Here is a 26,692-nt window from a genome sequence, read left to right as displayed (position 1 = left end):
ATCCTGACCTCAGGTGATCCACCTCCCAAAGTGCTGGGATTATGGGTGTGAGCCACCGTGCCCAGCCTGGGTTGTATTTTTGTTGTTGGGTTGTAAGAGGTCTTGATATGTAGTCTGGACACTAGATCCTTATCAGATGTGTGATTTGCAGATACTTTCTCTCATTTCTGTAGGTTGTTTTTCCACTATCTTTTAAAGTTTCTTTTTCACAGAAGTTGTAAATTTTGTTGAAGTCCATTTTATTTTTTGTTGTTGTTGCTTGTATTTTGGTGTTGTATCTAAGAGAAACTGTTGCCAAATCCATGGTCATGAAGATTTACCTGTATGTTTTCTTAAGAGTTGTATTGCTGGCCGGGCATGGTGGCTTATGCCTGTAATCCCAGCACTTTGGGAGACTGAGGCAGGTGGATCACCTGAGGTCAGGAGTTTGAGACCAGCGTGACCAACATGGCGAAACCGTGTCTCCACTAAAAATACAAAAATTAGCCGGGCGTGGTGGCGGGTGCCTGTAGTCCCAGCTACTCGGGAGGCTGAGGCAGGAGAATTGCTTGAACCTGGAAGGTGGAGGTTGCAGTGAGCCGAGATTGCGCCCCTGCACTCCAGCCTGGGTGACAGTCGACTCCATCTCAAAAAATAATAATAAAAAAAAACTTCTATTGCCTTACCTCTTGCATTTTGGTCTTTGTTCCGGTTTGAATTAATTGCTGTGTATGGTATGATGTAGGGGTTCATCTGCATTCTTTTATGTACGGATATCTAGTTGTCCTGGTACCATTTGTTGAAGAGGTTTCTTTCCCTGTTGAAAGGTTTTGGCACCCTTGTCAGATCATTAGACGCTAGATATATGGATTTATTTCTGGACTTTAAATTTTATTTCTTTTTTTTTTTTTTTTTTTTGAGACAGAGTCTTGCTCTGTCGCCCAGGCTGGAGTGCAGTGGCGCGATCTCGGCTCACTGCAAGCTCCGCCTCCCGGGTTCACGCCATTCTCCTGCCTCAGCCTCCCGAGTAGCTGGGACTACAGGCGCCCACAACCGCGCCCGGCTAATTTTTTGTATTTTTTAGTAGAGACGGGGTTTCACCGTGGTCTCGATCTCCTGACCTTGTGATCCGCCCGCCTCGGCCTCCCAAAGTGCTGGGATTACAGGCGTGAGCCACCGCGCCCGGCTAAATTTTATTTCTTTGGTCTGTATGTATGTCTGTGTCAATGTAGTCACCACAGTTTGTTGTTGTTGTTTCTGTTTCTGGTTTTTTTTTTTTGTCACCCAGGCTGGAGTACAGTGGTGTGATCTTGGCTCACTGCAACCTCCGTCTCCTGGGTTCAAGCGATTCTCCTGCCTTAGCCTCCCGAGTAGCTGGGATTTTAGGTGTGCGCCACCAGGCCTGGCTAATATTTGTGTTTTTAGTAGAGACAGGGTCTCACTATGTTGGCCAGGCTGGTCTCAAACTCTTGACCTCAAATGATCCACCTGCTTCAGCTTCCCAAAGTACTGGGATTACAGGTGTGAGCCACCGCGTCCAGCCGGTACCACGGTTTTGATTACTGTGGTGTGAATTTCCTTAAATGAAAAATTTCAAACACATACAAAAGTAGAAGAGTCTAATGAACAAACATGTCCATCACCCAGGTTCAAATTCATTCATAGATCTCATTTCATATGTATTCTGTCCCCTCCTTTCTTTTCTCCATTATCTTGATACAACCTCAGACATTTGTAAATATTTCAAGAAATTATATATCCATTATAAGAAACATTTATATCTTAACTATAAATTTGTAAAAGTGGTACATTTCATTCATTTGGAAAATTCACATACAATGGAATCCTTGTCTGTTGTCAGATAAATGAAATGTCATTGTACTTTTTCAGAGGCATTTAAACTAGCATTTCAATTTATTGCTTCAGAAAATTCCATTTGGAAGTTTTGTGATCAAAAGTACAGTAATTATGATAGTGTTAGACATGTTTTTTATTAAACTGCTGTGTTGAAACTGATTAGCTTTGCCTGTTGTATGAGAGTTGTGATTGCCATTCCAGAATAGGACTTTTTCCTTATTTATTAGTGCCTATTTGAAACATCTAACATGCGACCGGGCATGGTGGTGGCTCATGCCTGTAATCACAGAATTTTGGGAGGCCGTGGCGGGTGGATCAGTTGAGCGTAGGAGTTGGAGACCAGCCTGGCCAACATAGCGAAACCCTGTCTCTACTAAAAATACAAAAAATTAGCCAGGTGTGGTGGTGCATGCCTGTAATACCAGCTACTTGGGAGGCTGAGGCACAAGAATTGCTTGAACCTGGGAGGTGGAGGTTGCAGTGAGCCAAGATTACACCACTGCACTCCAGCCTGGGCAGTGGAGTGAGACTGTCTCAAAAAAAAAAAAAAAAAAAAGGAATGTCTAACATGCCTTTCTGGTTGCCACTTATAGAAGGTAGGTAGGTGGGCGGTGTGCAGTGGCTCACATCTGTAATCCCAGCACTTTCGGAGGCTGAAGCAGGAGAATTGCTTGAGGCCAGGACTTTGAGACCAGCCTGTGCAACATGGGGAGACCCCATCTCTACCCCCTAAAAAAAAAAATAGCTGAGTGTGGTGGTGTGTGCCTGTGGTCTCAGCTACTCAGGAGGCTGAGGTGGGAGGATTGCTGGAGCCTTAGGAGGTCAAGGCTGCATTGAGCCATGTTTGTGCCACTGCACTTCAGCCTGGGTGACAGAGCTAGACCCTGTCTCCAAAAAAAAAAAAAAAAAAAAAAAAGGGCGGTGAATTGGGAATACAAAATGGAGTTTTCTGTTCTCAGAGGGCATTACATTTTAATGTAGCAAATAGGGATATGCACAGATAATACAGAGTGAAATGCTGAAGGGAGAAAATGGAGTATGGGAGTACCACCATATGTGAAATGAGATTTCACATTTGCCTCTTAAAGTTAATTGTTTATGCATCTTTAAAATCCTTTTCTAATTAAGTTTGCCATCAAGAGAGCATGCAGATTGGAAGGAATGGGAGTATGCTGTGTGTTTCTTTGTCTCTGGAGTACCAAGGGGGTGACCATGAGGAATATTTGAGATCTTCGGTTGCTCCTGTTTTGCCAATAATTTTGTACACAGGTGCAGCCAGACCATTCTAATGATGGTGTTCACCAAATTGGTTATTCAGAAATCCAGTCTTGAGAGTGGTTGTCTACATAAAAATTTTTATTAAAATTTATTAGTAATTATTAGATTGTTAATATTAATGATTTATTAATATTACAGTGCCAGGCACTATACAAGTTAGGTGGGAAAAGGCCTCTAACAGTGATTAAGGATGAGAGTCAACTTCTATGGAGTACAGAGACTGAGTTTGCCTTGAGCACTTACCATGTGGTCAGTTATTTTAGAACATAAGTTATATGGTTTTTTTTTTTTTTTTTTTTTTGAGAAGGTGTCTCAAGCAATCTCAGCTCACTGCAAGCTCCGCCTCCCAGGTTCACACCATTCTCCTGCCTCAGCCTCTCAAGTAGCTGCGACTACAGTTGCCCACCACCACGCCCAAATAATTTTTTGTATCTTTAGTAGAGACAGGGTTTCATCGTGTTAGCCAGGATGGTCTCAGTCTCCTGACCTCGTGATCCACCCGTCTCAGCCTCCCAAAGTGCTGAGATTTTGCATTTTCAACAAGATGATGATACTGATGCTGATGCTGCTTGTCCTATAACTATACTTTGAGTAGCAGGATCTAAATGACCATTTCCATTGTGAATGTATTGCCTCTTATAATGGATTTCTTTTGAGTTCAGTTCAGCATGCCTGAACTAGCAAGAGCTCAATTCTTCTGATACTTTTTTTTTTATTTGAACTAGTGATTTTGAGCTTTATATGACAGTATCTTCTCTTGACAAGAAGGTTTAATTTACCTATTAAGTGTGCATCTGATCTTTTTCATCAACCAGAAATAATTTTGGGGGAAGGGGGTTGTAAACAAAAGCTTGGGTTGCTGTTCTGTGACAGTATACTGTGATAAGGTGGCTATCTATATTCATCTTAAATCTTTATTATCAAATTAAAATTTAAAACAGATAAAACAGAAGTTACTAGAGAGAATTTTGAAGCTTCTGAAATCCCTGCAACTCTGTTCCTCCCCACTCAATCCAGTTTGTAAAAGCTGTGCTGATCTGATAGTTAGACATACTGGAATCTATAATACACAAGAACTTAGGATATGTGTGTCGGGGGGTCTACAAGATTTGTGTTCTTTTCAAATTAACGTATCATATTTAGAAAATAAAGGATTAGGTTGAATTTTGTAGAAGGTGACAAGATACACATATCCTTTGCATTGCATTGTATAATATAGTAGCAGTATGGTTTCATATCCCTTTTAAAGGAGTCCAGTGTTCATAAGGACATCATAAGCTGGGAGGGGTTTCTTTTGAGACATAACTAGTTCTCAGCATACTGATTGTAGTACTTGAGCCATAACTTCATTAAGGGAGTCGAGAGTGAGAACTATTGAGATTTGTGGTTATAAGTGGTGGGGGCCACTGAGGAGCAATGACTGCTGGGCTTTCCCTTCTTTTGTCTTGTTTTTCCTCTTTTTGTATGTAACTGTTGATGATCAAGGATGTTCTGGGTAAGAAGATGAAGACCGGGGAAATGAGATGTCAGAAGGCAACCTGTAGAGAAGGTGGGACTGAATTTCCAATTTCTCTTACTGCAGCTGTTATTGCTGAGATAGAGTTGAGAATAAAGAGAAGGATTCCCTCTTATGCTCTCAGTCTCGTTAGCGGTTATTAAGAGTTTTGGTGGGGAGGGACAGAAGCCAAATTAAGTGAAAAAGGGCAGCAACAATGTTATAAGTGACTTACCCTTCCTTTAGTACTTTGAGGTTTTGGACAATTTGTCCATCAACTTGGGGGTGGGGATGGAGGAAGGAGTGGTGTAGTTTGGATTTTACACTTCTACCAATGTGCTTTCCATTACTTTAGGCCCTGCTATTGATTAGGAATAGGAAGAAATATGGGGATGCTTCGGTTATTATTGTATCATAACAAGTCATCCCAAACAGTGGCTTAAAACAAGAAAACCTGTGATTATCTTTCATGGTTCTGGAGGTTGACTGGGCTTAATCAGCTGGAGTTGTCAGCTGGAGCATCTCTATTTGATCTCTCCTGACCTGCACATCCCCATTAGCTTGGCAGCTGCCAGGTTAAGGCCTGGGCCTAGAAACTATAACAAAAGCCGCATCCTTCTATTTAGCAAGCAGTCCTACAACTCCCTCATTAAAGGAGATAGACCTCCACCTCTCAAAGAGTATCAGAGATATTTTGGGCCAGGTTTTGAAACCTCTGCAGTGGATAAAGAGGCATTGGAGAAGAGAGGCTGCTAAAAAGGACTCTTTAGACATCTTGGAGATTTTCAAGTGTGGAATAATTTGGAAAGGAGTTGGATTTCCTGTATTTCTTGTCAAACTTTACAATCATTACACAGTTTTTCAGTGGAAGATACCTATCATTATCAAGTGAAATTTGCTAAGTTTGGAATTGAGAGGAGATTTATACATGAGGTTAATTTTCCTTTTACTTCTTTGCAGTGAACAATTTTTTTGTAATATGTGTCTTTAAAAGACTTTGTACTATATTGGTCACAAGATGAAGTACGTGTCTTACTTTTTATTTTTATGTACGGTTTTTATTTAATTCCAAAAGCCAAACTCTAAAGTTGAGTACATGCCTGCACACACAATAAAATACTGTTTTTATACAGTTGAAAAATACAGGTTGTATTTTGTTCTTGATACATAATAATTGTACATATTTATAGGGTACAATGTGATATTTTGATATCTCTACACATTGTGTAATGATTAAATCAGGATAATTAGCATATCACGTCAAACACTTGTCATTTCTTTGTGGTAAGAACATTCCAAATTCTCTTTTCTAGCTGTTTTGAAGTATAATACATTATTGTTAACTATAGTTATCCTACTGTGAAGTAGAACACCAGAACTTACTCTCCTAACTGTAACTTTGTACCTGTTGACCTACCTCTCCTCATTCCCTCTCCTCCCTACTCTTCCCAGCCTCTGGTAACCACTATTCTACTCTCTAGTTTTATTATGTCAGCTTTTTCTGATTCCACATATGAATGGGATCATGCAGTATTTGTCTTTCCGTATATGGCATATTTCACTTAACATAATTACATTCGAGTTTGTATGTGTTGTCACAGAATGACAGGATTTCATTCTTTTTTATGGATGAATAGTATTTGCCTTGTGTAGATGTACATTTTCTTTATCCATTCATCTGTTGATGGACATTTAGGTTGATTCCATATCTTGGCTGTTGTGAACAGTGCTGCAGTAAATGTGGGAGTGTAAATATTCTTCAACATAGCAATTTCATTTCCTTTGGCTATATAGACCCAGTAGTGGAATTGTTAGATTATATGATAGTTCTGTTTTTTTTTGAGGAATTTCTGTACTGTTGTCTCTAATGGCTGTACTAATTTACGTTTCCACCAACAGTGTATAATAGTTCTCCTTTCTCCATATTCTCGCCATATTTTTTGTCTTTGTAAAAGCTAGTCTAAGGCATGGTGATATCTCAGTGTGGTTTTGATTTGCATTTCCCTGATGTTTAATAAACGTTGAGTGTTTTTTTTTCCATATACCTGGTGCCCATTTTTATGTCTTCCTTTGAGAAATGTCTTTTCTGATCTTTTGCCCATCGTTTAGTTGGATTATTTGCTTTTTTGCTATTGTTGTTTTGAGTTCCATATGTATTCTGGATATTAACCCCTTGTTAGATGCATAGTTTGTGAATATTTTCTCCTGTTCTATAGGCAGTCTCTTCACTCTGTTGGTTGTTTCCTTTGTTGTATTTGTCAGTTTTTGCTTTTGTTGCCTGAGCTTCTGAGGTCTTATTCAAACAATGTCATGAAGCTTTTTTCCTGTTTTCTTCTAATGGTTTCATAGTTTTGGATTTTACATTTAAGTCTAATTCATTTAGAGTTGATTTTTGTTAAGTGGTGAGAGAAGAATGAAGAAATAAAGAATAAAATGTTTTTAAAAGACTCCTTCATTAAACATCATTTTAACTCCACATTACTGTGTTTAATAGAAATTAAGATACTAGAAAAAGATTATAGATTTGTTCTTGTTTTTGTAACTTATAAAAATGGATAAAAGGGCCAGGCATGGTGACTCACACTGTAATTCCAGCACTTTGGGAGGCCAAGGCAGGTGGATCGCTTGAGCCCAGTAGTGACTATAGTTTTCATGTTTTATTTTTGGTCACTGTAGTTTTGCCTTTTCTAGAAATTCATATAACTAGAATGATACAGTACGTAGTCTTTGTTGGCTGACTGGGTTTCACCTAGTACAGTGTACTTTTGAGATTCATCTATGTTAGCGCTTGTAGCATTAGTTCTTCCCTTTGTTACCTGGCATTATTATTCCATTGCCTGGATATATGACAGTTTATTTATATATTATCTGGTAGATGGATATTTGGGTTGTTTCCAGCTTTTCCTGATTTTGGGTAAAGCTGCAATGAACATTTAAGTCTTTGTGTGGACATGTGTTTTCATTTCTCTTAGGTAAATAAATACCTAGGAGTGGGATTAGGAGTGGGATTGCTGGGTCATATGGTAAATGTATATTTAACAAGAAGCTGTCAAACTGTCTTCCAAAGTGACTGTGCTGTTTTTGCATTCCCTCTAGGGATGTATGTGTTCCAATTACTCCACATCCTGTTTCAGCACTTGGTATTATTACCAATCTTTAATTTTAGTATTTCTAGTGGCTGTGTAGTGACATATTGTGGGTTTTGTGTGTGTGTGGTTGGTTGGTTGGTTGTTTTTGAGATGAAGTCTCACTCTGTTGCCCAGGCTGGAGTGTGGTGGCGTGATCTTGGCTCACTGCCACCTTTGTTTCCCAGGTTCAAGCGATTCTCCTGCCTCAGCCTCCTGAGTACCTGGGATTACAGGCACGAGCTACCATGCCCAGCTACTTTTTTGTATTTTTAGTAGAGACGGAGTTTCACCTTATTGGCCAGGCTGGTCTTGAACTCCTGACCTCATGTGATCTGCCCGCCCCAGCCTCCCAAAGTGCTGGAATTACCTGAGCCACCGTGCCCTGCCTTTATTGTGGTTTTATTTATTTATTTTTTATTATTATTTTTTTTTGAGACGGAGTCTCGCTCTGCCGCCCAGGCTGGAGTGCAGTGGCCGGATCTCAGCTCACTGCAAGCTCCGCCTCCCGGGTTCACGCCATTCTCCTGCCTCAGCCTCCAGAGTAGCTGGGACTACAGGCGCCCGCCACCTCGCCCGGCTAGTTTTTTGTATTTTTTAGTAGAGACGGGGTTTCACCGGGTTAGCCAGGATGGTCTCGATCTCCTGACCTTGTGATCCGCCCGTCTCGGCCTCCCAAAGTGCTGGGATTACAGGCTTGAGCCACCGCGCCCGGCCTATTGTGGTTTTAATTTACTTTTCCTTATTAGTGATAACATCTTGTCATGTGTTTGTCATTCTTTCATCTCGTTGGTTATGTGTCTGTTCAAATCATTTTCCCATTTAAAAAATTGTGTTGTTTCTTTGTAGGCAAATCCTTTGTGAGATATATGTATTGCAGATATTTTCTCTCGCTCTTTGTCCTGCCTTTTTTTTTGTTCTTTTTTTTTTGAGACGGTTTCACTCTTGTTGCCCAGGCTGGGGTGCAATGGTGTGATCTTGGCTCACTGCACCCTCTGCCTCCTGGGTTCAAGCGATTCTCCTGCCTCAGCCTCCTGAGTAGCTGGGATTACAGGCATGCGCCACCACACCTGGCTAATTTTGTATTTTTAGTAGAGATGGAGTTTCTCCATGTTGGTCAGGCTGGTCTCCAACTCCCAACCTCAGGTGATCCGCCCACTTTGGCCTCCCAAAGTGCTGGGATTACAGGCGTGAGCCACCGCGCCCGGCCTGTCTTGCTTTTTCATTTTGCTAATTGTCTTTTTTTTTTTTTGAGACAGAGTTTTGCTCTGTTGCTCAGGCTGGAGCACAGTGACCGTCGTGCCTTAGCTTCCTGAGTAGCTGTGATTACGGGCATGTGCCACTACGCCTGGCTAATTTGTTTTTCTATTTTTAGTAGAAACAGGATTTCACTATATTGGCCAGGGTGGTCTCAAACTCCTGGCCTCAAGTGATCCACCCACCTCCCAAAGTGCTAGGATTACAGGCATGAGCTACTGTGCCTGACCTATTCTGTTAATAGTGTCTTTTGTAAAGTTAAACTTTTATTTCAAGATTATTATAGATTCATATGCAGTTGAGACAGGGTCTCACTCTGTCGTTCAAGTTGGAATGCAGTGGCACAATCATGGCTCACCATAGCCTCCCTCTCCTGGGCTGTCAATCCTCCCACCCCAGCCATTAGAGTAGCTGAAAGTACAGACACATGCCACCATGCCTGGCTAATTTTTTCTTTTCTTCTTCTTCTTCTTCTTTTTTTTTTTTTTTTTTTGAGACGGAGTCTCGCTCTGTTGCCCAGGCTGGAGTGCAATGGCATGATCTCTGCTCACTGCAACCTCCACCTCCTGGGTTCAAATGATTCTTCTGCCTCAGCCTCCTGAATAGCTGAGACTACAGGCGTGCACCGCCACACCCGTCTAATTTTTGTATTTTTAGTAAAGATGGAGTTTCACCATATTGACCAGGCTGGTCTTGAACTCCTGACCTCGTGATCCACCAGCCTTGGGCGCCCAAAGTGCTGGGATTACAGGCATGAGCCACCACGCCTGGCCTGCCTGGCTAATTTCTTTGTAGTTTTTGTAGAGTCAGGGTTTCGCCATGTTGCCCAGTCTGATCTAGAACTCCTGGGCTTAAGCAAGCCACCCACCTCGGCTTCCCAAAGTGCCGGGATTACAGGCATGAACCCCTGTCCCCAGCCATTACCCAGATAATGACACTGATACAATCCACTGATTATATTCAGGTTTGCCCAGTTTCATTTATACTCTTTGTGTGTGTGTGTTTCTATATTTAGTTCTATACAATATTGTTGCATGTGTAGGTTTGTATATCCATTACACAGTCAAGATGCAGAATATCAGTGCAAGAATCCCTCATGTTGTATGTTTGTAACCACCTCCTTCCTGTACTCCCCACCCCACCACACACACTTCACCTGTCTCTAACCTCAAGTGTCTTATACATTTCTAAAGTTTTGTCCTTTCAAAAATGTTGTATCAAGGGAATTTAGTATGTATGTGACCTTTTGAGGTTAGCTTCTTTCTACTCAGCCTAATTCTCTTGAGATCTATCACAGTTGTTGCATGTATCAATGGTTCATTCCTTTTTATTGATGAATAATATTTCGTGGAATGGAAATGAACCACGGTCTATTCAACCATTCACCTATTAAAGGAAATGTGGGTTGTTTCCAGTGTTTGGCTATTGAAAATAAAACTGCTATGAACTTCTGTCTACAAGTTTCTCCATGAACATAAATTTTTGTTATTTAGGTATAAATGTGCAAGAATGCAGTTGCTGGGTTATGTGGTAAGTACGTTTTTAGTTTTGCAAGAAACTAATAGACTATTTTCCAGAGTGGCATTGCCATTTTATATTTCTACCAGCAGTGTGTGAATTTTCCAGTTCCTTTCTGTCCTTACCAGTATTGGTTATTATCACTATTGTGGGGGAGGAGGGCATTCTCATTGGTATGTAGTGATTCGTATGTAGTGATACCCCATTGTGGTTTTAACTTGCATTTCCCAAATAGCTAATGATGTGAACATTTATTTGCCATCTGTATATCTTTAGTGGAATGTCTTTTCATGCCTTTTGCCCATTTTTTGATTGGATTGTTTGGATTTATTTTACTGTTGAGTTTTGAGAGTTTTGGGTATATTCTAGTTGTTAATCTTTGTGGTTTGGAAATATTTTCTCTCATTTTGTATCTTGTTTTTCATTCCCTTCACATAGTCTTTCACAGCAAAAGTTTTTAGTTTTGATGAGTTCCACTTCTTTTGGATTGTGCTTTTAGTTTCAAGCCTTAACTCTTAACTCTTTGCTTAGTGCTAGATCTGAAAGATATTTTACTCTTTTCCTAAAAGTTTATGCTTTTGTTTATTTATTTTTTTAAGTACATCATATATCTTGGGTTCACTCTTGGGTAAGGACTGAGGGTGAGGTTCATTGTTTTGTGACAGATAGGTGTCCATTTGCTCTAGCACTGTTAAAGAGGCTGTCTTCTGCTTTTGCACCTTTGTCAAAAATTAATTGGTTGTACTTTTTTTTTCTCGAGACAGTGTCTCCCTCTGTCACCCAGGCCGGAGTGCAGTGGTGCTATCTCAGCCCACTGCAACTTCTGCCTCCCAGGTTCAAGAGATTCTCCTGCCTCAGCCTCCTGAGTAGCTGGGATTACAGGCGCCCGCCGCCACACCTAGCTACTTTTTGTATTTTTTAGTAGAGACGGGGTTTTACCATGTTGGCCAGGCCAGTCTCGAACTCCTGACCTCAAGTGATCCACCCGCCTTGGCCTCCCAAAGTGTTGGGATTACAGGCGTGAGTCACTGTGCCTGGCCTGATTGGTTATACTTCTTTGGTACTGTTTTCCGGTTCTCTCTCTTCTCTTGTTTTGATCTGTGTCTATTCCTTTGCCAGTACCAAGAGCTTTGGTTAAGTCTTGAAATCTGGTAGAGTGGTTTCTCACATTTTAGTCTTTTTTCAAAATTGGTTTAGCTATTCTAGTTTCTTGCCTTTTCATATAAATGTTAGGGTAACCTTGTCTATATTGGTTATGTCCTAAAAATCTTGCTGAGATTTTTATTGGAATTGCATTAAACCTATATATCATTTTAGGGCTGATTGTCATCTTTACTGTGTTGAGTCTTGTAGTCCATGAACATGGCATGTCTCTTCACTTATTCAAGTCTTGGATTTCTTTCATAAGCATTTTGTAATTTTCCACATATAAGTACTTTACTTGTTAGATTTAAGTATGTTACTTTCTTTGGAATAACTGTAAGTAATATGATGGTTTTTCCCCCCTCAGTTTTTTTGTTTGTTTGTTTTTTGTTTTTTGGGGTTTTTTTTTTTTTTGAGACAGAGTCTGGCTCTGTCGCCCAGGCTGGAGTGCAGTGGTGTGATCTCAGCTCACCACAACCTCCATCTCCCAGGTTCAAGCGATTCTCCTGCCTCAGCCTCCAGAGTAGCTGGGATTACAGGATGCGCCACCACGTCCAGCTAATTTTTGTATTTTTAGTAGAGATGGGGTTTCCCCATGTTGGCCAAGCTGGTCTTGAACTTCTGACCTCAGATGATCTACCTGCCTTGGCCTTCCAAAGTGCTGGGATTACAGGCCACCGCGCCCAGCCTCCCTGCTCAGTTTTTTTTTTTTTTTTTTTTGTAGAGACGGGGTTTCACCGTGTTAGCCAGGATGGTCTCGATCTCCTGACCTCGTGATCTGCCCGTCTCGGCCTCCCAAAGTGCTGGGATTACAGGCTTGAGCCACCGTGCCCGGCCCTTTGCTCAGTTTTTTAAAAATAAACTTTAATTTGTAGAAGTTTTAGATTGTGAAGACAGTACAGAGTCTCCATATGCCCCACACCTAGTTTCCTCTGTTATTACTATATTAGCATGGTACACTTGTTTCAATCAAAGAGCCAGTATTATTAAGTGAAGTGCATACTTTGTGTAGATTTCTTTAGTTTTTCTCTACTGTCCTGTATCTGTTCCAGGATCCTATACAGGATACCACATTACATTTAGTAGTCATTCATCCTTAGGTTTGTCTTATCTGTGATAGTTTCTCAGATTTCATTATATCACTGATGTCGATGTTGATCACTTGGCTGTGTTTGTCAGATTTCTGCATTATAATGTTACTTTTTTTTTCTCTTTCTATATTGTATTCTTTGGAATGAAATCACTGTACACAGCTCATTGTTTAGGAGTGGAAAATTATGTTCCACTTCCTTGAGGATGGAATTCTGCATAATTTATTTAGTTTTTTTCTGCACACGTTTGTCTCTTCCCCATTTATTTACTTAATCATTTCTCTCTAATAGTATGACTAGTGGAATTATTTCATATTTAGGTTATAATTTAATATTGTTATTTAATTTGTTCTTCTAATTAATTAACATATTAATTTGTTGCTCCCATTGCCCATTGGGAGCTCTTTCAGTTGGCTCATGTGTCCCTTTGTCATAGACTCAACATTGTGTGTGTTTGTGTGTGTTTTAGCATTTTCTTATTTGTGTGTTTGTTTTTTGTTTTAAAATCATTTCCTTGCTTCCTACCATTACACAGTGCTCTAGGCTTATTTTGTCTATGTCTAGCCCCTGCCCTAGAATCAGCCATTTTGCTTTCTTACCAGGAATTGGTATTGTCAGTTTCTTGGGTTTTAGCAACTCTGATGGGTAAATACCACTATCTCTTTGTTTTAATTTGCATTTCCCCAGTGACAAATGATGATGAATATTTTTAATCTACTCCCCCTGCCCCTAATTTGACAAGGTGACTACCCATATTTTAATTGGGTTGTTATTGTTGAGTTTTAAGAGTTCTCTGTGTATTTTGGATACAGATCTTTCAGCTAGTAGTGCTTTGCAAATGTTTCTTTCAGTCTGTGGTTAGTGTTTTTATTGTAATACTAGTATCCTTCTCAGAGCTCTATTTCTGGGCTACCTGGTCTGTTGCCTTGATCTATGTGTCTCTTCTTTCACCAGTACTACACTGTCTTGATAGTAGCTTTATAATAAATCTTAAAATTGAGTAATGAGTCTTGCAGCTTTGTTCTTCAGTATTATGCTGACTTATGCTAAGTCTTTTGCCTTTGTATGTAAACTGTAGGAATTTCATAGCTATGTTTGAAGTTTTCAAGCAGGTAATACACTAGATTATTTCCCATTTTCTAGGAAGGCAGTAGAATCTGCTGTTAAAATTTGGGCTTGAATTCTTGGTATGCTACTTTGTAGCTGGGTGGCCTTTGAAAAATTACCATCTTTAAGAATAGTTTTATGGAATTGTTATGAATATTAAGTGTCAGTATATATATTATGTCTAGGCATTAGTCAGCACAATGCCTGAATATAAGCATATTACAAAACTGTTCATCTTATATTGTTAGCTACAAGAAGCCTTTCAGACTTAATAATGTACAAATGTAGTCCTATACACTGTTATCCTAGAGATGTTTATTGATGAATTCTCCAGAAATATAGCTAATCACAAGAAGATTCTTGAAGCTATTTTGATGAGATGAATACAGTTTGGGTGAGGGCAGATAAATTTTTGGAAATGAGATGCCAAACTTCATTCTCACACAGTTGTCAGAAGCTGCTGTAGTGTGAAATGTTGCCAGAGATGCCTTGGGGGATACTCCTGGGAGATGCTAGGGCAGATTTAGGTTCTTGTTACCTGATGGGACCTGAGAATTGTCCTTGATTCTTCCTTAGGACTCCTTTCTATATACATCCTGTTGATCACTTAAGTGTTGTTGATTTGATTCCCTTAATATTTATCTAACTGATTTACATCTTGCCTGCCACTGGGCAAGTCTAGGTGCTCATTGTTTCTCCTTACACTTACTACAAAAGCTTCCTAACTGGTCTCCTTGCTTCCTGACTAGTCAGGATTCAGCCCTGCCATTCATACCAGAGGTAGCATTCTAAAATGCCTTTTTTTTTTTTTTTTTTTAAAACAGAGTTTTACTCAGTGGCACAATTCTAGCTTACTGTAGCCTCAACCTCCTGGGCTCAGGTGATCTTCCCACCTCAGCCTCCCAAGTAGCTGGGACAAGAGGCATGCGCCACCATGCCTGGCTAAGTTTTATATTTTTTTAGAGACGGGGTTTCACAGTGTGGGCCAGGCTGGTCTCGAACTCCTGGGCTGAAGTGATCTGCCTGCCTCGGCCTCCCACAGTGCTGGGATTACAGGTGTGAGACACTGCGTCCAGCCCTAAAATGCAAATTGGATTATGTCAGCAGAAGTAAGACATCTGGCTATGGAATCAGACTTCCTGGATTTAAATCCCACATCTCTGACTCCTGTGATCCTGGGCAGATTCTCTGTGCCTTAGTTACTAGTTACTTCATTTATAAAGGAAGAAGAGTGACAGTGTTCAAATCTGGTGCACAATCACCTGAAAATAATGTTGCTAAAAATATACTGCCTGGCTTCCCCCTCAGTTTCTGTTTCCCTATATCTTTGGTGGGATCAAGAAATACATAATGCTCAAACATTTCTTAGGTGGTTCAGATGTCTTTTGTGAGCCCTCTTGAGGCATAACACACCTTGTTGCCTTTAGCTTTTGGACTTACTGTGTCTGGTATGTGTACCCCTTTAGCTAAGAATAAGATGCCTCTGACTTTCCCATTCTAGATTTGGTACTGTAGGAAGTCCCTACCACTGCAGCAGATCAGTGTCAAATTATCTAAAATATAGGAAGAAAAGGAGCACATTTCAGTTCTGGCCAACTATTTATAAAAGCATTACGTTCTTTTACTTCAAGGCATTTAACATTTTGCAATTTGTGCTTTACTGGTTTGCTGTCTGTCTTCCCTATTAAGCTCCTTAAGGCTAAATTCTATATCCTCAATGTCTTGTCATATAATCTTTTAATTATATTTATAATATAGTTGGAAGTTACTTCTCTTTAGAAATTTTCTTTACTGAGGCTGGGTGCAGTGGCTCACCCTGGGTGCAGCACTTTGGGAGGCTGAGGGTGGCAGATCACAAGGTCAGGAGTTTGAGACCAGCCTGGCCAATATTGTGAAACCCCGTCTTTACTTAAAATACAAACAAACAAACAAACAAACAAAAAAAACCGGGCATGGCGGCGGGCTTCTGTAATCCCAGCTACTCAGGAGGCTGAGGCAGGAGAATCACTTGAACCTGGGAGGTGGAGGTTGCAGTGAACCAAGATCACGCCACTGCACTCCAGCCTAGGTGACAGAGTGAGACTCTGTCTCAAAAAAAAAAAAAAAAAACAACAAGAAAAAAAATTTTTTTCTTTGCTGAAATAAAGCATCTCTTTACAAGGCATCCATTATAAAGGCCACGTTACATGAGTTGTTTTCTTACTGTGCCATTCATTTGGATTCATCTACCTTTGCTACTTGTACATTTTAGACTGGGCCGCCTTCATTTTCTGTAGGTTTTAGCTGGAACTTAATTTGGTTTACTCCAAGTAATGTTGGTAGGTGAGGACATTGTTGGATGGATCCAGAAATGAAACCAGATGCGAACAGGTTTAGTTCTGGATTTTTGGTTAAGTATTTTATTTAGTGAATCATTCCTAATTCATTTAGATTTGAACATGTAGGTATGTTTTTCTCAGGACATTCAGTCCTTGTGCATTTTAGTTTCCCCATTGGTAAAATGAGATTACAGGCTAGATGACTGATCTCTAAACTTCCTTCCAACTCTGAAATTTTTGCTATTCCAAGTAAAAATGCACAGGGGTCCAAATATTTAGGTGTTGTTACTGATAGTTGAGAAATAAGACTTGTTTTATGTTTTAAGATCTCTCCATTTTATAAATAACTTCATTCAGACACACAAAAAACCTTTGGAGCTTTTCATTATCACTCTCCCTTATTTGAGTGTAATCCAGAAACTTCATTGAAGCAGATGTAGGGAGGCTGATAAGTAGATGTAGCTTGTGCTGTTATGAAAGAACTTGCCAAATGATTTTTCTCAGTGTGCTGCTAATGCATGAAAAAGGTCAAAATGATAAAATTTTCTATGTAAATGAATGATTATTTTACTTTTGAGTAACATTTAGGACGTCTTTGTTTTCATTTAAGTGCCAAGGATGACATTGATCTTGATGCCTTGGCTGCAGAAATAGAAGGAGCTGGTGCTGCCAAAGAACAGGAGCCTCAAAAGTCAAAAGGGAAAAAGAAAAAAGAGAAAAAAAAGCAGGATTTTGAGTAAGTATATTTTAAATATATTTGATTTTTATTTGTTTTGGTACTGAATTCACTTAATAAAACTATACCAGTGCTTCACAATGTATTTTAATCCTTTTCTAGTGAAGATGATATCCTGAAAGAACTGGAAGAATTGTCTTTGGAAGCTCAAGGCATCAAAGCTGACAGAGAAACTGTTGCAGTGAAGGTGAAAGACCTTTGTTACCTCTTCGTGTTTCATATTGTATTCTTCTTAATGTTGGTTTGGGGAATTACATTTGGAAACTTTTGAGCAGTGTACAATATGTTATTTTTTTTTTTTTTTTTTTTTTGAGACAGAGTCTCGCTCTGCTGCCCAGGCTGGAGTGCAGTGGCGTGATCTTGGCTCACTGCAAGCTCCGCCTCCCGGGTTCATGCCATTCTCCTGCCTCAGCCTCCCGAGTAGCTGGGACTACAGGCGCCCGCCACCTCGCCCGGCTAGTTTTTTTTTGTATTTTTTAGTAGAGACGGGGTTTCACCGTGTCAGCCAGGATGGTCTCGATCTCCTGACCTCGTGATCCGCCCGTCTCGGCCTCCCAAAGTGCTGGGATTACAGGCTTGAGCCACCGCGCCCGGCCTACAATATGTTATTTAAAAGCTTCTGTGAAATCTGATGCCAAAGGGAAAAATAGGAATGTAAAGGTATTTTGTGGTATATTGTTTATTCATAAAATTGGTACATTTGGAGATATGATGTAATCACTCATCTCCACCTTCAGTTTTCTCTGTTGTTTCATTTTCATCCTTCGAATTTGGATAAGCCTCAGAGTAATGGGAAAATGATAAATATTTTTTCTTCTTTCAACTTGTCCCTTAGGCTTTGTAAAGTTGGTAAATGTGGAGTGGTGATTAGTGCCTGTTTCAAGAGGCCCTGGATTCTGAAATTTGCAATGAATGCGAGATGTGTCTGAGGCCAAGGCCAACCTCTCGAGCTTGTTTGAATTTTATATTCCTATGAAAAAGACTTTGAAAAAGATTTTGAAATCATTTGAGATTTAAAAAAAATGTTTAGTTAATGAAGCACATGACTCTGGTCTCAAATGTAATTCTGTTAATCTTTTCTAACAATGGAAATTTTTTAGCCAACAGAAAACAATGAAGAGGAATTCACCTTAAAAGATAAAAAAAAGAAAGGACAGAAGGGCAAAAAACAGAGTTTTGATGATAATGATAGCGAAGAATTGGAAGATAAAGATTCAAAATCAAAAAAGACTGCAAAACCAAAAGTGGAAATGTACTCTGGGAGTGATGATGATGATGATTTTAACAAACTTCCTAAAAAAGCTAAAGGGAAAGCTCAAAAATCAAATAAGAAGTGGGATGGGTCAGAAGAGGATGAGGATAACAGTAAAAAAGTTAAAGAGCGTTCAAGAGTAAATTCTTCTGGTGAAAGTGGTGATGAATCAGATGAGTTTTTGCAATCTAGAAAAGGACAGAAAAAAAATCAAAAAAACAAGCCAGGTCCTAACATAGAGAGTGGGAATGAAGATGATGACTCCTCCTTCAAAATTAAGACAGTGGCCCAAAAGAAGGCAGAAAAGAAGGAGCGCGAGAGAAAAAAGCGAGATGAAGAAAAAGCGAAACTGCGGAAGCTGAAAGAAAAAGAAGAGTTAGAAACAGGTAAAAAGGATCTGAGTAAACAAAAGGAATCTCAAAGGAAATCTGAAGAAGAAACTGTCAAATCCAAAGTGACTCTTGATACTGGAGTAATCCCTGCCTCTGAAGAGAAAGCAGAGACTCCCACAGCTGCAGAAGGTTGGTTAATGCTTTAGAGGAAAGAGCAACAGGCTTTTGATTCACAGTATAAGTTGTCATCATTATGCCCCAAGGTCATTTTGTTATTTGTCCATGGGTATAAAGGCACTTTATTGTAAGGAGCCATCTAAAAAATTACATCTAAGTATTTTACTTGATTTGCATTGTTAATCCTTTACATATATAGTATAAATATCTTTCAGATTATTTATGTACAGACTGGAATTTTTATAGAATTTCATTATGAAAACTCTTTTTTTGCTGTTGATGAAGACTATAGAAGTTACTTAATGAAAAATTTGTTCTTTCTGATAAGTCAGTGTCAGATAATATTTGAATTCTTTCCTGTCTTTAAAAACCTAGTTCAAGGGCCCGACGCGGTGGCTCACGCCTGTAATCCCAGCAGTTTGGGAGGCCGAGACGGGCGGATCACGAGGTCAGGAGATCGAGACCATCCTGGCTAACACAGTGAAACCCCGTCTCTACTAAAAAAATACAAAAAAACTAGCCGGGCGAGGTGGCGGGCGCCTGTAGTCCCAGCTACTCGGGAGGCTGAGGCAGGAGAATGGCGGGAACCCGGGAGGCGGAGCTTGCAGTGAGCTGAGATCTGGCTACTGCACTCCCGCCTGGGCGACAGAGCGAGACTCCGTCTCAAAAAAAAAAAAAAAAGAAAAACCTAGTTCAATTTATGAAATTCACAAATAAATGTTTTCATGAAGTTGCTAATATTTTCTGCTGCACTTAAAACTCAACATGCTAAAGTTAATGTCTTTTAAGCAATAATGAGACTTTTTTTTAAACAACCAATTATAAAAGTTCTAGCTAATTTCTTCCTCTTACTTAGAATGAAAATAGCTAAAGATCAGTTGGTTTGCATGGCCATACTATATTCTTAAAACAGTAGTTTTTCGGCCAGGTGCGGTGGCTCACGCCTGTAATCCCAGCACTTTGGGAGGCTGAGGTGGGTGGATCACGGGGTCAGGAGATCGAGACCATCCTGGCTAACACGGTGAAACCCCGTCTCTACTAAAAATACAAAAATTAGCCAGGCGTGGTGGCGGCACCTGCAGTCCCAGCTACTCTGGAGGCTGAGGCAGGAGAATGGCGTGAACCCAGGAGGCGGAGCTTGCAGTGAGCAGAGATCACGCCACTGCACTGCAGCCTGGGCGGCAGAGTGAGACTCCATTTCAAAAAAAATAGTAGTTTTTCTTTTGACTGGACAACTTTTAATGGGAAAAATGACACAACTTTTCTTTCTCTTTCTCTGCCTCTCTGTCTCTTTCTGTCTGTCTTTCTCTCTTTCTTTTCTTTCTTTTCTTTCTTTGACGGAATTTCACTCTTGTTGCCCAGGCTGGAGTGCAATGACGCGATCTCAGCTCACTGCAACGTCCTCTTCCCAGGTTCAACTGTCGCAGCCTCCCAGGTAGCTGGGATTACAGGTGCCCGCCACCATGCCCAGCTAATTTTTGTATTTTTAGTAGAAATGGGGTTTCGTCATGTTGGCCAGGCTGGTCGCGAACTCCTGACCTCAAGGCGATCCACATGCCTCAGCCTCCCAAAGTGTTGGGATTACAGGCGTGAGTCACTGTGCCCGGCAACTTTCTTAAATGCTAAGATTTTTATTATCTGGGTATCTTTGAGGAGGAACACCATGAAAGTGCCTTCATAGCTTTTAATTCTTTAGAGTTCTGGGAGTATAACTACCTATATTTCTGTATTTTATCCTACTAATATCCCCCTAAAGTAGACATCATTCTCATTATCTCCATCTTGTAGAAGTGAAATTAGCTACAGAACTTAGGTGGGTGTTAGTTCATTCTGATTGTTAGAACTTCATATAGGCATCTGTTGGATACCAGCCACTCAGGTACCATGGATTAAGAGATACATTAAGTACAGGATTGCCCTTTTGCTGCTGACAGTATCCTTCTGTCTTACTGTATTCCTCGGGACGTCTGAGACCAACACCAGCATTGCAGACTTCTCAGGAGGCCATCTGTGAGTTATTCTGAGCTATTCTAGTTACCGAAGTGCTCAGGATGCCTTGATGCCTAGAGAACTTAGCCTGCTGCTGGCATCAGCCTTGGCCCATTATGGTCCTTGAATTATGGTTGGGTTTTGCTCATCATCACCACAGGGAATTGTTTTTTCATTTCAATGCTTTGCCTTTATTCTTTTTTGGTAGATGACAATGAAGGAGACAAAAAGAAGAAAGATAAGAAGAAAAAGAAAGGAGAAAAGGAAGACAAAGAGAAAGAGAAGAAAAAAGGACCTAGCAAAGCCACTGTTAAAGCTATGCAAGAAGCTCTGGCTAAGCTTAAAGAGGAAGAAGAAAGACAAAAGAGAGAAGAGGAAGAACGTATAAAACGGCTTGAAGAATTAGAAGCCAAGCGGAAAGAAGAGGTATGTTTTCATGAAGTTGGTAACACTGATCTGTGTTTAACTTAAAATCTATTCTCTGTAAAATATCTTTAATCTTCTCATTCTGAGAATTTCATAGTTGTATGGTAATTCAGTTTTATTATTTTTCTGATACAAATAATAAGATGAAGAGGTACAGCACATCTTTATTTTCTCAATAATAGATTGCTTGATACATAAGTTGCTTATGTATCATTGCCAATAATCTGATATTAATTAATAATCATGTACAACATTTAAAATACTTTGATTTGGAATCTCCAAACATACTTTGCATGTGTCTCGAGATTTATTTGAAGTTTGGATTGTTTACATTTGGATTTTATAGTGTGTTAAATGAATACAGGTTTTGTCTGACATGTAGTCTTTTATAGGAACGATTGGAACAAGAAAAAAGAGAAAGGAAAAAGCAAAAAGAAAAAGAAAGAAAAGAACGCTTGAAAAAAGAAGGGAAACTTTTAACTAAATCCCAGAGAGAAGCCAGAGCCAGAGCCGAAGCTACTCTTAAACTCCTACAAGCTCAGGGTGAGTGGTACTCTTCATTAACTGAACAGTCAGAGAGCTCTGCACATGTAGTTATATCCCTTAATGTACAGAAGGAGAATGGAATTTGCATCAGGACAGTTCCTATGAAAATCTGTGAAAAAGTTTAGTAAAACGTAAGGAATAGGTGATGTAATTTCATTGTTTAGGAAGATGACGTCTACACAAGGATACAAATGTATATGTAAATGATAGTATGTCTAACTGAGTTCTCCCACAAACAAGAATAGTGATAATAATAGAATGAGTCCCTGTGTACCTATCAGCCAGCTTCAACAATCAGGACCGTTTGACATTCTTGTTTTGTACTTCTCCATCTACTTTTTATCCTGGTGTGTTTTAAAGTGAATCCCAAAAAATAAAAAAGAAGTACAGTGATTCTCGGACAGCATATTAGTTTACCCACATGACCACAGTGAAAAAGTATTCATGACCATTTTTTTTTACCTTTTCCTTACTTTCTGACACAACAGGATATCCCAGGTTCATCTTGCATGGCCTGAGACCTGGAATCAGTTGTTTATCCAAAGAGCTTTGGTTCCTTTTAGAGGGGAATAGTGTTTAGAGATCACAACTGGGCATATAATTTATTACTTTTTTGAAAGGTAAGATGATTTAAAATAGTGTCTTTGCTCCAATGAGAAGAATATATTGGGGCCTCTCTTAAATTTCATGTTCCTATATTCCCTAGATTTTTAGCTTATAGTCATTTTGGTGTTGATGCTGTAATTACAGTAACAGCTACCATTTATTGTGTGCTTGTGTGCTTGGTGTGTAACTGATGCTACAATGTCTTTGACATTGTCTATTTTTCCCTCATAAAAATTCGTATAGCTATTTTTACTTCCATCATATAGATGAGGAAATGGTGGTTCAGAGAGTGTAAACAGCCTACCCAAGGCCACAGAACTGAAATTTAAGCTGGTCTGTGCCACTTTTTCTTACACATATGTTCAGCTAGGAGCATTAGATGTGAAAAAAACCCAGTACTTAGATTTTAGAAAATTTTATTCTTAACTGAGAATATAGCTTTTTAAAAATTTTAAATGAAATTAGGTACGAACTTGAATATAGTTAGCATTCATACATCAGATTTCATCGTTGACTATTGGAGAGGCTAAAAGCACTCATGAAGAAATTGAGATGGGACCAAGCAGGGAGTAATTTGCCAGTCTCAAAAATGCTGTTTTAAGGAACAGTTAGAGTTGTAGTTATGGAAATTACAGTGTAAAATGATGGACTTTTAGCATCAGTCTTTAGCATAGGCTTGTAAGAGATGATCTCTCAAGTGGCATCTCTGACCCTGGTCTCTTCCTCTTCATAGTGTTGTCCAGTGTTTACCATCTTATTGGTTCCCTATTGTCTATTAATAAAAGTTCAAATTCCTTAGCTTCACATCAAGGTCCCCCCTCACAGCCCACTCACAGGAGTCATCTTATTAAAAGATCCTACGGTGTTGTTTCATCATATGTTTGGAAGATTGCTGCTTACTACATTTATTACCTAGGTATTGTAAAACTTAATTCATTGAGCTGAAAATGTACTCTCAGAGAGTGTAGGCATCTGCAGGTGTTTTCATATAATTACTCTGAAATGTGCAGCAGGTTAACTTTTCAATCATCCTTTAGCCTGTGACTACTAAGCACAGTCTCATATATATATATGAGTATTTTATCAATAATTTGTAATAAACTCATTTCAGGCAAAGAGCTTCTTCAAGAACTTGATTGTGATGTCTCAGTTTGCAAAGTGAATGGAATGTCTAAACACATACAAGTCTTGGTGTTGATTCCAAATACAGCAGCTTATTTAAGAGTCCATGACTAGAGGAGTAGTCAGTTGATTAAGTCTAGGGTGTTACTGGGACCACCCTTCAGGTAATCCAGCCTACAGTTTCCCCTCAGGCCCATGCTTTTCATCTTAGTAGGTGTAGGCTGCTAGGCAAGGAAAACTTTAATTGAAGTGATGATCTCTGCATTCTCAGCTGGCTTTATCCTCTTTCTTTGGTTTGTTTAATGTATTTGTCTTATCAGTCATAGCTATGGTTTTACCATTCTAGACATTCTTCAGCACATGCACAGCACACATCCATATATATTCCTACTTTAGAGATAACATTTTTAGTCATTTTCCTTTATTAGTGACTTCATTCAAAATCCCATGGTATACAATTTCTGTTGTCTTTATTCTAAGGCTTCTGCCCATAGTGAGAGACTGTGTCAGTAATCCAGTAATCTATATATTCAGTTCAATCCCAGTCAAAATCACAGCATGATATTTTGTAGCTATCTGTCAACTAGTCTAAAATGGATATGAAGAGACCAGAGAGTTAGAATGGCCAAAATAAGTTTGAAAAAGGAGAACAAACTTAGAATACCTGATTTCAAGACTTAGTATAAAGCTATAGGAATTAATACAGTGTGATATTGCCAGAAAGACAGACAGATAGTCTATACACGGTTAGTATATAGGTGAAAGGTAATTCAGTGGATAAAATACAGTATTTGTAGCAAGTGATACTAGAACAATTGGACATCTGTATGCAGAAAAATCCAAAACACTAGTTTTAATCCCCACTATATAAAAATTGACCCGGCAGGGCGCTGTGGCTCATGCCTGTAATTCCAGCACTTTGGGAGGCCAAGGTGGGCGGATCACGAGGTCAGGAGATCCAGACCATCCTGGCTAACATGGTGAAACCCCCTGTCTACTAAAAACACAAAACAAAGTTAGCCGGGTGCTGTGGCACGCGCCTGTAGTCCCAGCTACTCTGGAGGCTGAGGCAGGAGAATGGCGTAAGCCGGGAGGCGGAGCTTACAGTGAGCCGAGATTGCGCTACTGCACTCCAGCCTGGGGACAGAGCGAGAGACTGTCTCAACAAAACAAACAAACAAAAAATTAACCCAAATGGGTATTATATCTAAATGTAAAATATACAATAATACTTTCAGAGGAAAACATAGGAGGATATCTTGTGTTAGGCAGAGTGCTTAGATAGGACTCTGAACCATAAAAGGAAAAAAGATACATTTTGAGAAAGACCAGTCAAAACTTTTCTCTGCAAAAGACACTGTTAAGAGAATTCCAAGACAGTACCTCCAAATCAGATATCTGACAAAGAATTAATGTCCAAAATATATAAAGACCTCTCAGAATTCAACTATAAGAAAACCAATAAGTTCATTTAAAAATGTGCAAAAAGTTTCAACAGACATTTTCAGCAAGAAGCTATACACATCTGAAAAGACTGTTCTAAAAAAAGAGAAACTTATCTTTACCACATTCAGAGCAGCTGAAACTCTTTTTTTTTTTTTTCTTTTTTTGAGACAGAGTTTCGCTCTTGTTGCCCAGGCTGGAGTGTAATGGCGCAATCTCAGCTCACTGCAACCCCTGCCTCCCAGGTTCAAGCGATTCTCCTGCCTCAGCCTCCCGAGTAGCTGGGATTGTAGGCACCCACCACCACAATATAATTTTTTTTTAATAATATAATTTTTTGTATTTTTAGTAGAGATGGGATTTCACCATGTTGGCCAGGATGGTCCCAAACTCCTGACCTCAGGTGATCCACCCACCTTGGCTTCCCAAAGTGCTGGGATTACAGGCGTGAGCCATCACACCCGGCCGAAACTCTTCTGCATTACTGGTGGGAAAGCAAAGTAGTATAGCCACTTTGGAAAACAACTGGCAGTGTCTTTATAAAAATTAAGGTCATATTTACGTTATGTTTCATCTTTCACACTACAAAATATTTGCCCAATAGAAATGTTCACACAAAAACCTGTCTGAAAATGTTCATACCTGCTTTATTCATAATTGCAAAAAAGCAGAAACAATTCAAATGTCCTTCAGCTGTTGAATGGATAAGCAAACTGTGATATATCCATATGATGGAATGCTGCCCAACAATAAAAAGAAACGAAGTATTGACATGTGCAGCAGAGTGAGTGGCTCTCAAATCCATTGTGATGATAGAGGCCAGACTAAGATTCCATTCATGTGACATTTTAGAAAAAGCAAATCTTTTGGTTGGAGAACATATCAGTGGTTACCAGAGGCTAAGAAGGTAAGGAGGGTTTGACTACATGGAGCAGCGCAGGGTGATGGAGTGATGGAGCTTTTCTGCATCTTCATTGTGATGGTGATGCACGTATCAAAACTCTCACTGTGTATAAAAAAAGAATTTTTACTGTATGTAAATTTTAAAATACCTTATATAAAAAAGATACAAGTTTTTCCATGAATATCCTTTCATATTTTAGGGTATGTGTCTCTGTGGTGAATGAAATGCTATTCTTTAAATAGTACTTCTCAGGTGACATGTAAGTAGTATAAGCCTGAAGTTTTTCATTTTTATCCCTCAGGTGTTGAAGTGCCATCAAAAGACTCTTTGCCAAAGAAGAGGCCAATTTATGAAGATAAAAAGAGGAAAAAAATACCACAGCAGCTAGAAAGTAAAGAAGGTTTGTATACAAAATAGCCTGTAACGTAGGAACTATTTTGTTTGCTGTTACCCCACAGTCTTCAAAACAGTATCTGTAAAGAAGAAAGGAAAAAATCTGAAATGCATATTGAAACTTATTTTCTAAAGTTATTTCTTATTAATGCCATTATTCTCACTTGATTCAAATGACAAGCTAATGGAAAAAGTATTTTACTTTGAAAAATCTGAGTTCTACCCTATGAATATTGTAACTGTTAACTCTGAGAAGTAAAACTACAATTCTTATCTTTTCTTGGTTTCCTTCTTAGCCTTCTGTGATTTTTGTGTTTTATTTATTGAGCAGAAAGAATAGTTTCCTGTAAAACATATGACTATATTTAAACATTTTCTAAACTTGGAGAAATAGGTTTGTACAGGCTGGGCGCGGTGGTTCACGCCTATAATCCCAGCACGTTGGAGGCTGAGGAGGGCGGATTACCTGAGGTCAGGAGTCCAAGACCAGCCTGGCCAACATGGTGAATCCCCGCCTCTACTGAAAATAAAAAAATTAGCCTGTCATAGTGGCAGGCACCTGTAATCCCAGCTACTTGGCAGGCCGAGGCAGGGAGAG

At 39.5% G+C, this 26,692-nt stretch overlaps 1 protein-coding gene across 3 annotated transcripts in view; it reads left to right on the top strand.

Moving 5' to 3' along the window:
* The window catches only part of EIF5B (eukaryotic translation initiation factor 5B), a 63,515-nt gene that overhangs the window by 5,776 nt on the left and 31,047 nt on the right, over positions 1-26,692 (top strand). For all 3 annotated transcript variants that reach the window (XM_021925107.2, XM_021925108.2, XM_021925106.2), the window contains exons 2-7: positions 16,779-16,904; positions 17,007-17,091; positions 18,005-18,677; positions 20,863-21,080; positions 21,473-21,623; positions 26,003-26,101. In XM_021925107.2, coding sequence (XP_021780799.2) covers positions 16,779-16,904; positions 17,007-17,091; positions 18,005-18,677; positions 20,863-21,080; positions 21,473-21,623; positions 26,003-26,101 — 1,352 coding nt within the window. The remainder of the gene's footprint in view (positions 1-16,778; positions 16,905-17,006; positions 17,092-18,004; positions 18,678-20,862; positions 21,081-21,472; positions 21,624-26,002; positions 26,102-26,692) is intronic.

Source organism: Papio anubis, chromosome 14, assembly GCF_008728515.1.
Source record: "Papio anubis isolate 15944 chromosome 14, Panubis1.0, whole genome shotgun sequence".
NCBI lineage: Eukaryota > Metazoa > Chordata > Mammalia > Primates > Cercopithecidae > Papio > Papio anubis.
The sequence above is the reverse complement of the archived record's forward strand: the minus strand, read 5'-3'. Positions and strand labels throughout refer to the sequence as shown.